The sequence below is a fragment of the Pteropus alecto genome, unplaced genomic scaffold (assembly GCF_000325575.1).
Source record: "Pteropus alecto unplaced genomic scaffold, ASM32557v1 scaffold91, whole genome shotgun sequence".
In the NCBI taxonomy this organism is placed as follows: domain Eukaryota; kingdom Metazoa; phylum Chordata; class Mammalia; order Chiroptera; family Pteropodidae; genus Pteropus; species Pteropus alecto.
In genome coordinates this window covers 385,199-396,491 of record NW_006431910.1, presented here as the reverse complement: position 1 = coordinate 396,491, position 11,293 = coordinate 385,199, and the positions used below count along the sequence as shown (strand labels likewise).

At 52.4% G+C, this 11,293-nt stretch overlaps 1 protein-coding gene across 3 annotated transcripts; it reads left to right on the top strand.

The window, feature by feature from the left end:
- The first annotated feature begins 997 nt into the window (after window positions 1-997).
- Window positions 998-10,270, top strand: SSRP1 (structure specific recognition protein 1). Of its 3 annotated transcripts, none has more exons than XM_006905994.3 (17): window positions 998-1,135; window positions 1,630-1,768; window positions 2,193-2,378; window positions 3,017-3,122; window positions 3,401-3,591; window positions 3,697-3,927; window positions 4,063-4,166; window positions 4,267-4,395; window positions 4,648-4,869; window positions 5,612-5,684; window positions 6,107-6,245; window positions 6,396-6,441; window positions 7,832-7,961; window positions 8,371-8,541; window positions 8,708-8,796; window positions 9,317-9,503; window positions 9,770-10,270. In XM_006905994.3, exons 2-17 carry the CDS (start codon window positions 1,715-1,717, stop codon window positions 9,839-9,841), a joined length of 2,130 nt encoding a protein of 709 aa, XP_006906056.1. In that variant the 5' UTR covers window positions 998-1,135; window positions 1,630-1,714; the 3' UTR covers window positions 9,842-10,270. The 3 variants fall into 3 exon arrangements, with proteins under 3 accessions (XP_006906056.1, XP_024896629.1, XP_015454689.1); XM_025040861.1 differs by having other exon boundaries at window positions 1,007-1,025; XM_015599203.2 differs by lacking the exon at window positions 998-1,135 and adding an exon at window positions 1,414-1,432.
- Window positions 10,271-11,293: the final 1,023 nt, after the last annotated feature.

Genomic DNA, 11,293 nt, shown 5'->3' with positions numbered 1-11,293 from the left:
CCTGCTTTCTCTTATCCTAGGACTCAGTAAGTAAGCTGGTGTACCCCATTTAAGTCAGATGGTCAGAGAAATCTCGAGTTTAAATATTCTGTCCTAATGTCTTCGCATAGGACACATATTATCAATTGTTCCGAACATAGAGTCGCTGTGATTATGACAGAATGGGCTGGGGAAAGGAGATTTGCGTTCCAGTCTCCATCTTTGTTGCCGACTCAGAGACCCCGGGCAACTCCTCTTTGGGGCTCAGTTTTCCCACCTGCAAAAAGAAGTTGGAGTAGACAAACTGCAACGCATCTTCCAGGTCTGGCCTCTTCTGATTTTGCAAGATGCATCCTAGTACTATATACAGGGGCACGGCTTTGACAATCCCAGGCTGATGTGGTTTCAAATCAGTTCTGGCTCCAAGGTGAATCTGACACTAGCACCTGAACTTGATACTGCCATTTGCCAGCCTCCTTCAGGCCACCCATACATTGCCGTTAGACCTGAGGTTTTTGGATGCAGTGAACTCATTTCCAAAAGAATACAATCCCACGTGACAGGGAGAGCGGGGCAGTCACAACGACACTAACACACACATTCTCTTCTCAGCCAGTGGGAGGGGTCATTTCTCTCCATAACTCTAAATATTTTTCTTTTTGTCTCACGGATGTCTTTCCACTCCACAGAAACCACTATCGTCGTGCAAGAGAGAGGGACCCACATCAATACCACACACATTCACACACGCCTCTGTGGAAAGTCTGATAAAAGAAAACTACACGATTTCTCTTTAGAACTTAGTCCTCCACTGAAAAAGTGTCTGTAATAGTTAAAGAGCCCTACGCTTTCCCATTTCTTAGAGTCCATGCGGGTGGGACTTCCTCATTGCCAGGCTGCCCTCAGGTCCTCCAGAGCCGCGGACGCTCTATGTGACCGCCTCGTAGGCGGGCCGGGCTCGCGCCTCTCTAGCCGGCTCGTGCTCTCTATGGTCCAGGGGAACAGCTTCCGGTGGCGGGACGCTGGGCTGCGCACGCGGGAAAAAGGTTCCCCAGTGTCCCCCTCCCCATCCCCTGTGTCCCCGCCCCCCTCCCCCGCGTCCCCCAGCGAGCCCACCGTCCGCACTTGGGCCGTCGCTAGGCTGCTGCTTGAGGAGGTGGGTGGTCGCCGTCCCCGTGCCCCAGGAGGGCGCGGGTCCCTCCGTCCCCCGTGGGACGCTCGAGATGGACCGTTCCACGTTCGAATCCGCGGGCAGCGGGCGAATCCATTTTAGGGGAAGGGGGGAAACCGTGGGTCTGGGGCCGAGGCACGGTGGGAGCGCTGGGAGGGAAACCCTGCACTCAGAGCTGGGTTGGCGCGCGGGCGAGGTGCGGCCTCCAGGCAGGCCCTGGGGTACCGCTCCTCGTTGCCATGGCGCCAGGTGGATCGCCTAGAGCCTGCTTCTGGTTGGGGTGTAAGCACTACTCCAGGCCCGGTTTTCTAGCTGGGGCTGGGCCTGGCCCCTCGACCTCTGCGGAGCCTGCCTGTAGGCTCCCAGGCAGAGGAGATCCCGAGACATCCCGGGCGCAGCCACAGGTTGCCACCTGGCCCCATCCGTGTGCTGAGTGAGGTGTTGTCATTCACGCTTCTCTGTTTCCCTCTTGAATTCAGATTCCCAACGTGCTGAGTAACTATCTGCACAGCCATCCAGGAGTTGGGGCTCAGCTCACAGTTGAGGCCAAAGGGGCAGGTCAGCATGGCAGAAACGCTGGAGTTTAACGACATCTACCAGGAGGTGAAAGGCTCCATGGTAAGAAGGGCTTGGGCTTTTAATACAGGTGGAGAGGGGAGGGGAGTAGACTTTTTGTCAGGCAACAAGAGTTTGCTTGGATGATGTTGCCACTTTGGGAAAGGAGAGTATAATGTATACTTGTTGTTTCTCCAGCAAAGGTTAATAGTGAGAGAGTACTGGAGTTACAGGACCTCAAGAGTTTATAGGGACCATACCTGCTGCTCAGCCCCATATCTCGAAACAGAGGACCTGCAAAGGTTCTGGATGCCAGAGCCAGGATTAGAATCCAGACTTTCTAGCTACTTGTCCCTTACTGGCCCTCACCATTTCAGCCATGGCTCCTGCATTGACATCGAGCCAGCCTAGGATAGGAGTCGGGCGGGGCTGTGCCCAGTATGCACTGTGTACCGTCCCTGTGCATTTAGGTCTGTTTTTCTAACAGAATGATGGTCGGCTGAGGTTGAGCCGCCAGGGCATCATCTTCAAGAACAGTAAGACGGGCAAAGTGGACAACATCCAGGCGGGGGAGCTGACGGAAGGCATCTGGCGCCGCGTGGCTCTGGGCCATGGACTTAAACTGCTCACGAAGAATGGCCATGTCTACAAGTACGATGGCTTCCGAGAGTCGGTGAGATGTCCTGGTGCCATAACCCCCACTTTATGGTGCCATCTCGTTTAATTTGAATCTTCTAGAGAGGGTTGGGGCTCCTTCCTCTGCTAACCATGTAATTGCCGGTTTGGACTCTACAGAGCAGAGCCATTGAGGCCATTAAGCGATCAGTGTTCAGTTTTGGGTGTCAGAGTCTTGGGCCTGCCTTTGTGTCTTGACTCCAGAAGGTTTTCTACCGTTTTGATTTTTCGGTGGTTTCTGCTTGTTGCCTTTTTCCAGGTTCATAGTTTTAGTTTGATTCTTTACTTTGGGTTTTGTTTTCCCATTTTGAACTGCTCGAGTTAAAGACTACTTTACTTGAATTTACGCTTTCATTAAAGCAATACCTATACAAAGTCTGAAAGCATTGTGAGGCCGTAGCCAGGAATTGTCAGTTCTTTATTTTACTCTTCCCTCAGCCTGAGTTCCGGTGCCCAGAAACAGCCTCTTTCAACATCCTTTTAAACAGTTTTATAGCTGAGACTCTTAAGTCAACATGGATTTCTGATAAAAGGTATATTAGGGCAGCTTCTCAGAAACAGATAATCGTAGAACATTCAAGTTTATGTTAAAACCACTGGGGTTTACTGGGATTGCTTTCTCTGCTTCACTTACAGGAGTTTGAGAAACTCTCCGATTTCTTCAAAACTCACTATCGTCTTGACCTCATGGAGAAGGACCTATGTGTGAAGGGCTGGAACTGGGGGACGGTGAAGTTTGGTGGTGAGTCTGGGCAAAGGCTGAGGTTTGGGGAGAAGGTGGGAGGAAGGATTTCAGCCTTTAACTTGTTTTGCTCTCTTTCTGTCACTGCCTCTGATTTCCTATTGGTTTGTAATCCATCACTATGTTTATTGCGGGCCAACAGTGTTTTAAGCACTGTGCCTGGTCTTGAGGTTACAGTACGAGCAAAGCATCCTGTCCTCAGGGAACTGCAGTCTGGCGGGAACATGCTTTATGCAGACTCGAGTTTCTGGAGAAGCTTGACAGCTCTTTCCTTACAGGGCAGCTGCTTTCCTTTGACATTGGTGACCAACCTGTCTTCGAGATACCCCTCAGCAACGTGTCCCAGTGCACCACAGGCAAAAACGAGGTGACACTGGAGTTCCACCAGAATGATGACGCAGAAGTCTCTCTCATGGAGGTGCGCTTCTACGTGCCTCCCACCCAGGAGGATGGCGTAGACCCCGTTGAGGTGAGGTCTCCCCTGGTCGCCTTGGGAGCAGATGGTGCTAAGCAGGCCCCACCTGGTCCAGGAGCAGGATCCCTGCCACTCAGTTACCAGTGTGTGCTTTCGCAGGCCTTTGCCCAGAACGTGCTGTCTAAGGCGGATGTGATCCAGGCCACTGGAGACGCCATCTGTATCTTCCGAGAGCTGCAGTGTCTGACCCCTCGAGGCCGATACGACATTCGGATCTACCCCACCTTTCTGCACCTGCACGGCAAGACCTTCGACTACAAGATACCCTACACCACGGTGCTGCGTCTCTTTTTGTTGCCCCATAAGGACCAGCGCCAGATGTTCTTTGTGGTAAGCGGAAACCACTGGGAGTGGGTTGTCCTGGGTTTTGCCTGAGTCTTTCATGGACGATCTCTCTGGGGCTTAATTATCAAGTTCTCACGGAGCATCGCCTGGTGCTAAGCCTTGTCGGCTCTTCCTTGTCAGATCAGCCTGGATCCCCCCATCAAGCAGGGCCAGACCCGTTACCACTTCCTGATCCTTCTCTTCTCCAAGGATGAGGACATTTCTTTGACTCTCAACATGAATGAGTGAGTGTCTCTCTGGACTCATAGCCTGCCAGGTCGAGGCGGGAGACAGGCATGTATTAGGAGGAAACACTGCTCGTGACCTCATCTTCCTCTGTCGTAGGGAGGAGGTGGAGAAGCGCTTCGAGGGGCGGCTCACCAAGAACATGTCGGGATCCCTCTACGAGATGGTCAGCCGGGTCATGAAAGCACTGGTGAACCGCAAGATCACTGTCCCAGGCAACTTCCAAGGGTGAGCGCAGGCCCGGGGCCCTGGCCTGTGGGGCTGGGCTGTCCCGAGTCTGCTCGGTGAACCCACTTGGATGGGAGTGTAGTCTCCGAGGCTCGGTTGGGTCCTATCTTGATGGTGTCAGTTGCTTCTGTCTGAGCAGCTTAGTGAGGTTCACTCACTTGAGGTCCTGAGCACACCTGTGTGGTGGTCCCTGTGGCTCTGCCACCTGCTGCTGAGGTGGGCACTGACTGGGCTCCCTGTGTCCTCTCCCAGGCACTCCGGGGCCCAGTGCATCACCTGTTCCTACAAGGCGAGCTCAGGACTGCTGTACCCACTGGAGCGGGGCTTCATCTATGTCCACAAGCCACCTGTGCACATCCGCTTTGACGAGATCTCCTTTGTCAACTTTGCCCGTGGCACTACCACCACACGTTCCTTTGACTTTGAAATCGAGACCAAGCAGGGCACTCAGTACACCTTCAGTAGTATCGAGAGGTGAGAGCCTCCCTCCGTCATTTCGTGGGCGTCCTGGTCCTGACCTAGCCTCGACCAGGAGGCCTGGCATGACCCAGGGCCCTCTCCAGGCCTGTGACTCATCCCTGACTTCAAGCCTTGAGCAGAATTTTTCTGTTGCTTCCCTGGGAATTGGTGCTCCTCGGAATGCTCAGCCTTTGGAAGCCTCTTCATCGCTTTCTTTCTGTCCTTAAAAAAATTGTTTTCCACATTATGAAAGCTCTGGGTCCAGTAGCCCTCCTCCTCCTCCACTCCCCCCAAGATGGAAATGTTATCTCTCTCTCTCTCTCTTCCCGGAATGAGCTTGGTGTCTGGGAACACAGCAGCTAATGTTTATCGAATGCTCATCGTGGGCTAAACGTTTTACAAACATCTTCACGCTTAACTGTTACAACAACCCTGTGAAGTATGAAATGCAAACCAGTAAAAGGATGAAAAATCCCCTCTCGCAACACCCCCTCCTTGCTTTGCACGTATTTGGTTACTAGGTACACACCCCTCCCCACCTTTCCTTCCTGGAACTCGAGAGCCATGCAGGTTCCTCTTTCAAGACTATGCCTGACTCTGCTGCTGTTCTGCGAGGGTCTCTGAGCTGTTGGGTTGGATGATGTGGTCAGGAGCTCCAGGCCCCGCAGTCTGTCTCAGCCCATGGGTGTCAGAACAGCGTGCAGTCCTCCCCTCATCGGCCTGCCCGTCCGGTAATGCGGTGCATCTCCCCTCACAGGGAGGAGTATGGGAAGCTGTTTGATTTTGTCAACGTAAAAAAACTCAACATCAAAAACCGCGGATTGAAAGAGGTACCTCTGAGTGTGGAAGGGATGAGCCTCTCTCCTGTTCTTTCTGTTTTGGGGAAGGGCAGGGATTTTTCCAGCTTCTTTTTCACTCTCTCTTCTCTTCTTATCCTTATAGAAAAAAGAGGTGCGTGTGACCCTTCCCCACCTCCTGGTGCAGGTTTCCTCAGCATGACCTTAGATCAGTCTTTGCAGCCCCTCAGGAGCCCCCAGTGGGGCTGGGAGAGGGAGGGGCTTGGACTAACCCAGTTTGCAGGAAGGCCTCGTGGGCCCTGCACATTGGCTGCGTGTGAACAGTCCAGCTCCATGGTCTTCTCGGAGCTGCTGGTCTGATCTTGACTCACGGGCATGGGCGAGTGCTTTCGAGTGTGCGGGCTTCTGGGCCAGGGCAGGTCGGCCTTCACGCCCACCTCTTCCCTGACGGCTAGGGCATGAACCCAAGCTACGACGATTATGCCGACTCTGACGAAGATCAGCATGATGCCTACTTGGAGCGGATGAAGGAGGAGGGCAAGATCCGGGAGGAGAACGCCAACGACAGCAGCGACGACTCAGGAGAAGAAACCGGTGAGCCTGCCCTGGCAGTCCTGGGGCACGGGGGCGGCCAGACTCCTCCCTGGGCCCGGGCTGGGCTCAGCCTGGGGCCAGAGCTGGGCATCTGGGTGAGGGGGCGGGATTTCCGTGGAGCAGCGCTGATGCATGTCGGTTCTTTTTCAGATGAGTCATTCAACCCAGGTGAAGAGGAGGAAGATGTGGCCGAGGAGTGAGTTTTGGTTCCATCTCATGGGGGTGAGGTGATGGCCTGTGAGCTTAAGAGACCAGAGATTTCTGGACATTTCTTATATCCCAGCATAAGCTACCGACCCAGGGTGGAAAAATGACCTCCAATGAGGGGATAAATGTCAGTGTTTCAAAAATCATCAAGGCCTTTGTAAGCGCAGGACATGCAGTGAAAGCCAGAAAAGCAGGGAGGAGAGACGAGGTGAGAGCCACCACTGCCACTCGCCAGCTGAGCCCTTAGGTCAGTCGTCGACTCGCAGCTTTTCATATGTGAAACAACAGTAGTGTCCCTGTGCTGTATCGGTCAACTCTTCGTGGCCAGTGTCAGAAATATGAGTCAAGTGGACTAGCCTTAAAGGGAGTTTTGTGGGTTCACCTAACTGGAGAGCCCAGGGATATAATTGGCTTCAGGCATCTGGATCGAGGTGCTCAAAAGCTGTGGGGAATCTTTGTTTCTTCTGATTTCCTTATTTTTAGGTAGGTTTGCCCCATGTAGTGCCACATGGTCTGGGCAGGCTTAATCCTGCTGGTATACCATGCAGGCATGCCTCTGCTCCCAGAGCAGCAGTAAGCAGTGTGGTCACATGGCCCTTCCCGAGTCTGAGTTACAAGGACATGCTCTGATGGGCTGGAACTGGCCATGTGCCCACCCTTAACGGCTTGCAGTTGGGTGAGCCCCTCTTGAATAGGGCACCGTGGTTCCCAGCAGAAAATTGGGACTCTTAATCCAGAAGAATTTGGAATAAATTCTGGGCAGGAAAAAAAATCTACAGGAGTCCACTGCTTCTGCTTCCTGCATGCCTGCCTACTCGTCATGAGTCAGTGAGTAAAGGCTTGTGAAAACGCCTTGAAGATTTCAGCACCATGCAGGTCTAGGCAGCTCTGTGTGCTGACGGGTTGTGTGAATATCGGACAGGACTGTTAATTACGTGGGTATGTACTAGGTTGGACTGGTGTTGGTTTTTCCCACTTTTTATGGAAACTCTCTTTATCAGAGAGTCTACGGGGTAGGGTAAGATGATTAACCCCAAGGAAGTGGTGAAGTGGACTTGGCACGTTGACAAGACAGAGTTTGTCCCGGGGAGTGTGGTTGGAGTAGGTCTGGGGTTAGGCCGAGAGCAGGGAAAGCAGATGGAGCCCGTTTGCTTTTCTTTGATTGCTTCACCAGATTATCCATTGCTATGGCTGAGGTGAAGAGGGCATGGTGAAGCACCCCCTCAGCAAAGGAGAGGAGGCAAAGTTGGGGATGATAGCCCTGTCCTGTGGCCCTCTCACCCTCCTCTCTGGGCAGGTGTCTTTGGACTCATTTCCTGTTCTGAGGCTGTGGGGTGCCATCTTCCCTTCCTGAGTCTAAGCCCCTCTCTCCTTGGCAGGTTTGATAGCAATGCCTCTGCCAGCTCCTCCAGTAACGAAGGGGACAGTGACCGGGATGAGAAGAAACGGAAACAGCTTAAAAAGGCCAAGATGGCCAAGGATCGCAAGAGCCGCAAGAAGCCTACGGAGGTATGGCCTCTCCTCTGGAAGGGACGGCCCTGGGGAGCCATTCTCTGTGTTCTCTTGTCCACCACCAGTGGGGCCTGTGGCTCGGTCCTCCTGGGGCTGCTTTTTGTAGCCAGTGATTATGGCCTTGAGAAGTACCTTCTTGGAAATGTTTCTCTCTGGTCCTTGAGATAATTATCTTCTGGAAGATCTGAATTAGAAGCAGGCTTCTTTTGTCTCAGGAGCCCTAAGACGGGAACCCCTAATGCGCTAAGCACTGGGGTGCAGAGGGGAGGCAGACGTGGTCCCTGCCCCAACCTCGGTCTAGGTTGATGTCTTCTCCATCTTCTCCCCTGATCCAAGTAATTTCTTTGGGAGAATGTGGGTGTCTGGGAGGGTATAGATGGCTAAAGATATTTGGGTTCTCATGTAGGTAAAGAAAGGCAAAGACCCCAATGCCCCCAAGAGACCCATGTCTGCCTACATGCTGTGGCTCAATGCCAGCCGAGAGAAGATCAAGTTAGACCATCCCGGCATCAGTATCACAGATCTTTCCAAGAAGGCAGGCGAGATCTGGAAGGGAATGTCCAAAGAGAAGAAAGAGGTGAGTAGCAGCATGGATGCGGGGTGGTGAATCTAGTCACTGATAGAGGGGTTGGGGGGAGGGGGCATTGGTGGAACTTTGTAGATTTTGCCTGTGTTGGGAGAGATCTCATTATTCTCTGTTCTCTCTGTGTATGTGTGTGTGTGTACATGTGCACGTGTGTCAGGAGTGGGATCGCAAAGCTGAGGATGCCAGGAGGGAATATGAAAAAGCCATGAAAGAATATGAAGGAGGCCGGGGCGAGTCTTCTAAGAGGTGAGTGTTGGGAACAGAGTGGCCCAGTAACTGCTTTCTCGGCAGATGTTTTTTGTAGGTCCAAGTTGAGAATGGGGATGTTAATAGAGATGCTTCTGATGGCAAGAGGGCAGTGCTTCTCATATCTGGGTAGGCAGTTACCCAAGTATGGGTAGTGCGCTAGGGAATTCCTGGTCACTGGACAAATAATGGCCTATTTTTCTAGAGAGCCAATTTTGTTCGAAGGTGTGGGATCATTAAAAAACATGTTATTATGGTGTTAATTCACATGAATTTTTAAAGATAAAGCAAGAGATGCCACGTAAGCTTTCCCTATGACCAGGCTATGACTTCTGATTTTTCTGGTTATTCACTTCTGATGCTCTCACTTGGGGCTGACATGGCTGGCTATTGACATTGATAGTGACATGGACAGTGTGGCTGGGACTGGGTAAAGAAGGCCCTGTGAAAGCTGGGGGCGATTTGGCCTTGATGATGGGGGTACCTAAAGGCCCAGCCCCTTTCCCTCTTGCTAATATAGGGACAAGTCAAAGAAGAAGAAGAAAGTAAAGGTAAAGATGGAAAAGAAGTCAACACCCTCCAGGGGCTCGTCATCCAAGTCGTCGTCAAGGCAGCTGAGTGAGAGCTTCAAGAGCAAAGAGTTTGTGTCCAGCGACGAGAGCTCTTCAGGAGAGAACAAGAGCAAAAAGAAGAGAAGGCGGAGCGAGGTACAGCAGGAGTTTGGGGGCTGTGGGGCCTGGAAGGGCGAGGGGCATCTGAGTCGGCAGTGGAGGTGGCGACAGATGGGCCAGGGGTTGTGGTTGGTTCTTAAGAATAACGGGATGGAGTGGATAGGTGGAATTCTGGGGTTCTAAAGACTAGTTCTGGAGTTTGGGGAGGCGATAGGGAATCGGGGGCCTTTCACCACTGAAAAGTAGCTGGGAGGGTAACCAGGACTCTACACTTTTGTCCTGAAAAGACATTTGGTTTTCAGGACTCTGAAGAAGAGGAACTAGCCAGTACTCCCCCCAGCTCAGAAGATTCGGCATCAGGATCTGATGAATAGAGAGGAGGAAAATTCTCTCTCCTTGGCTTTGCCCTGTCACACCCCCAGTCTCTCCACCCGTGTTTTGGTACCAGTTTCTCCCCATATGAAATGTAATCTCTGGATTCTGTGCCATCTGAACAAGCTTTCCTGGTGATATGCACTTGGCTGGGACAGCACGGGAGGCGTCTTGGCTGCTGATTCACAAGGATGCCTCTTTATAATTTGGGGAGAGATTGGGTGGGAGGCAGGGCAGTGCAGGAACCAAATCCTTGTCCTACTTTCCCAACCTTGGGGATATAGCTGCTTCTTGTCCTGTTCAAGTTGCTGCAGCAGGGGTCATAGGAGGTCAGGCCTGTAGCTCCTTACTGGGGCCTATTTCTACTTTTATTTTGTATTTCTGGTCTGTGAAAATCAACATTTAATAAAGGGAACTGACTTTGGAAACCATGTCCTCATGCCTTCTCTCTAGCCCTGTATCGCGCCTATTTTTCTCGGTAGTGTTTACCACACGGCTCTGACTGGGCAAGGCCTTTCTGGCCAGCCGGGAAGCAAGCCTCCAGGTACGTCCTGTGCTGTTCCCAGCTGGACAAGCATTGGTTTTCACCCTCCTTTGCCGGGATGGGCCACCTGAGAGTCTAGAAACGAGAGCTGATCTGATTAGGAAGTCTCTCTCACAGTTCTACTCCATTAGCTAAGCTAAGGGGAGGCAGCCACTGGCTCCATCCTTAATCACCTATGAGCCAAGGGTCTTCCAAGGCTTTACATAATAGAATCACGATTGATTGGCCTCTCTGCAACCAGGAGAATGGAAACCTGATCCTGGAGAGTTAGGAGAATGAGCGGTGGAGGGTGGGGGTGCAGTGTGATGATGCAGGAAAGGTACGGAGTATGGGCGAAGTGCTTTTTATGGGAGAAAAGGGTTGTATCAGATTTTGAGGTCAGGAAGGATTTATATCGGGGAAGGGGGTTATAACAGGAGATAAGGGGGATTAGTGAAAAAAATAGTTTCCAGTCTCCCTCACGGTGGCTCTACATCTGATTTTATACACGTGGGATGGCCACGTTGCATAGTTTCTCAGGTGTTTGCCACAGGAAGCCTCTCCAGTCCGCCAATGGTTACCTTCTTTCTCGCCGTGACTCTATGGTGCTGCAATCATTTCAGGCCGTTGGGCTTGAGGATTGGGGCCGTGCCTTAAGTCTCTCTAGGCAGTCGTCTCGGTGGCCATTTTGCCCCAGCGCTTTTAGCTGCTGAATTGCGTCAGTTTGTCACCCGGGTCTGAGCCTGGGGCGGACCCCTCATTACCAAGACTCATGAATAATTGAGTCCTTGGGCTGCACCTATTTGCATACGATCGGGCGAGCTCTGCACGGGCTTCCCACTCCAGGTTTTCACTGGTTCATGGATATTCATGAGGGGCTCCGGGGGCGTGGGCCTGGGCGGGGCTGGGGTCGGGGCCCCGCCGGGCTCGC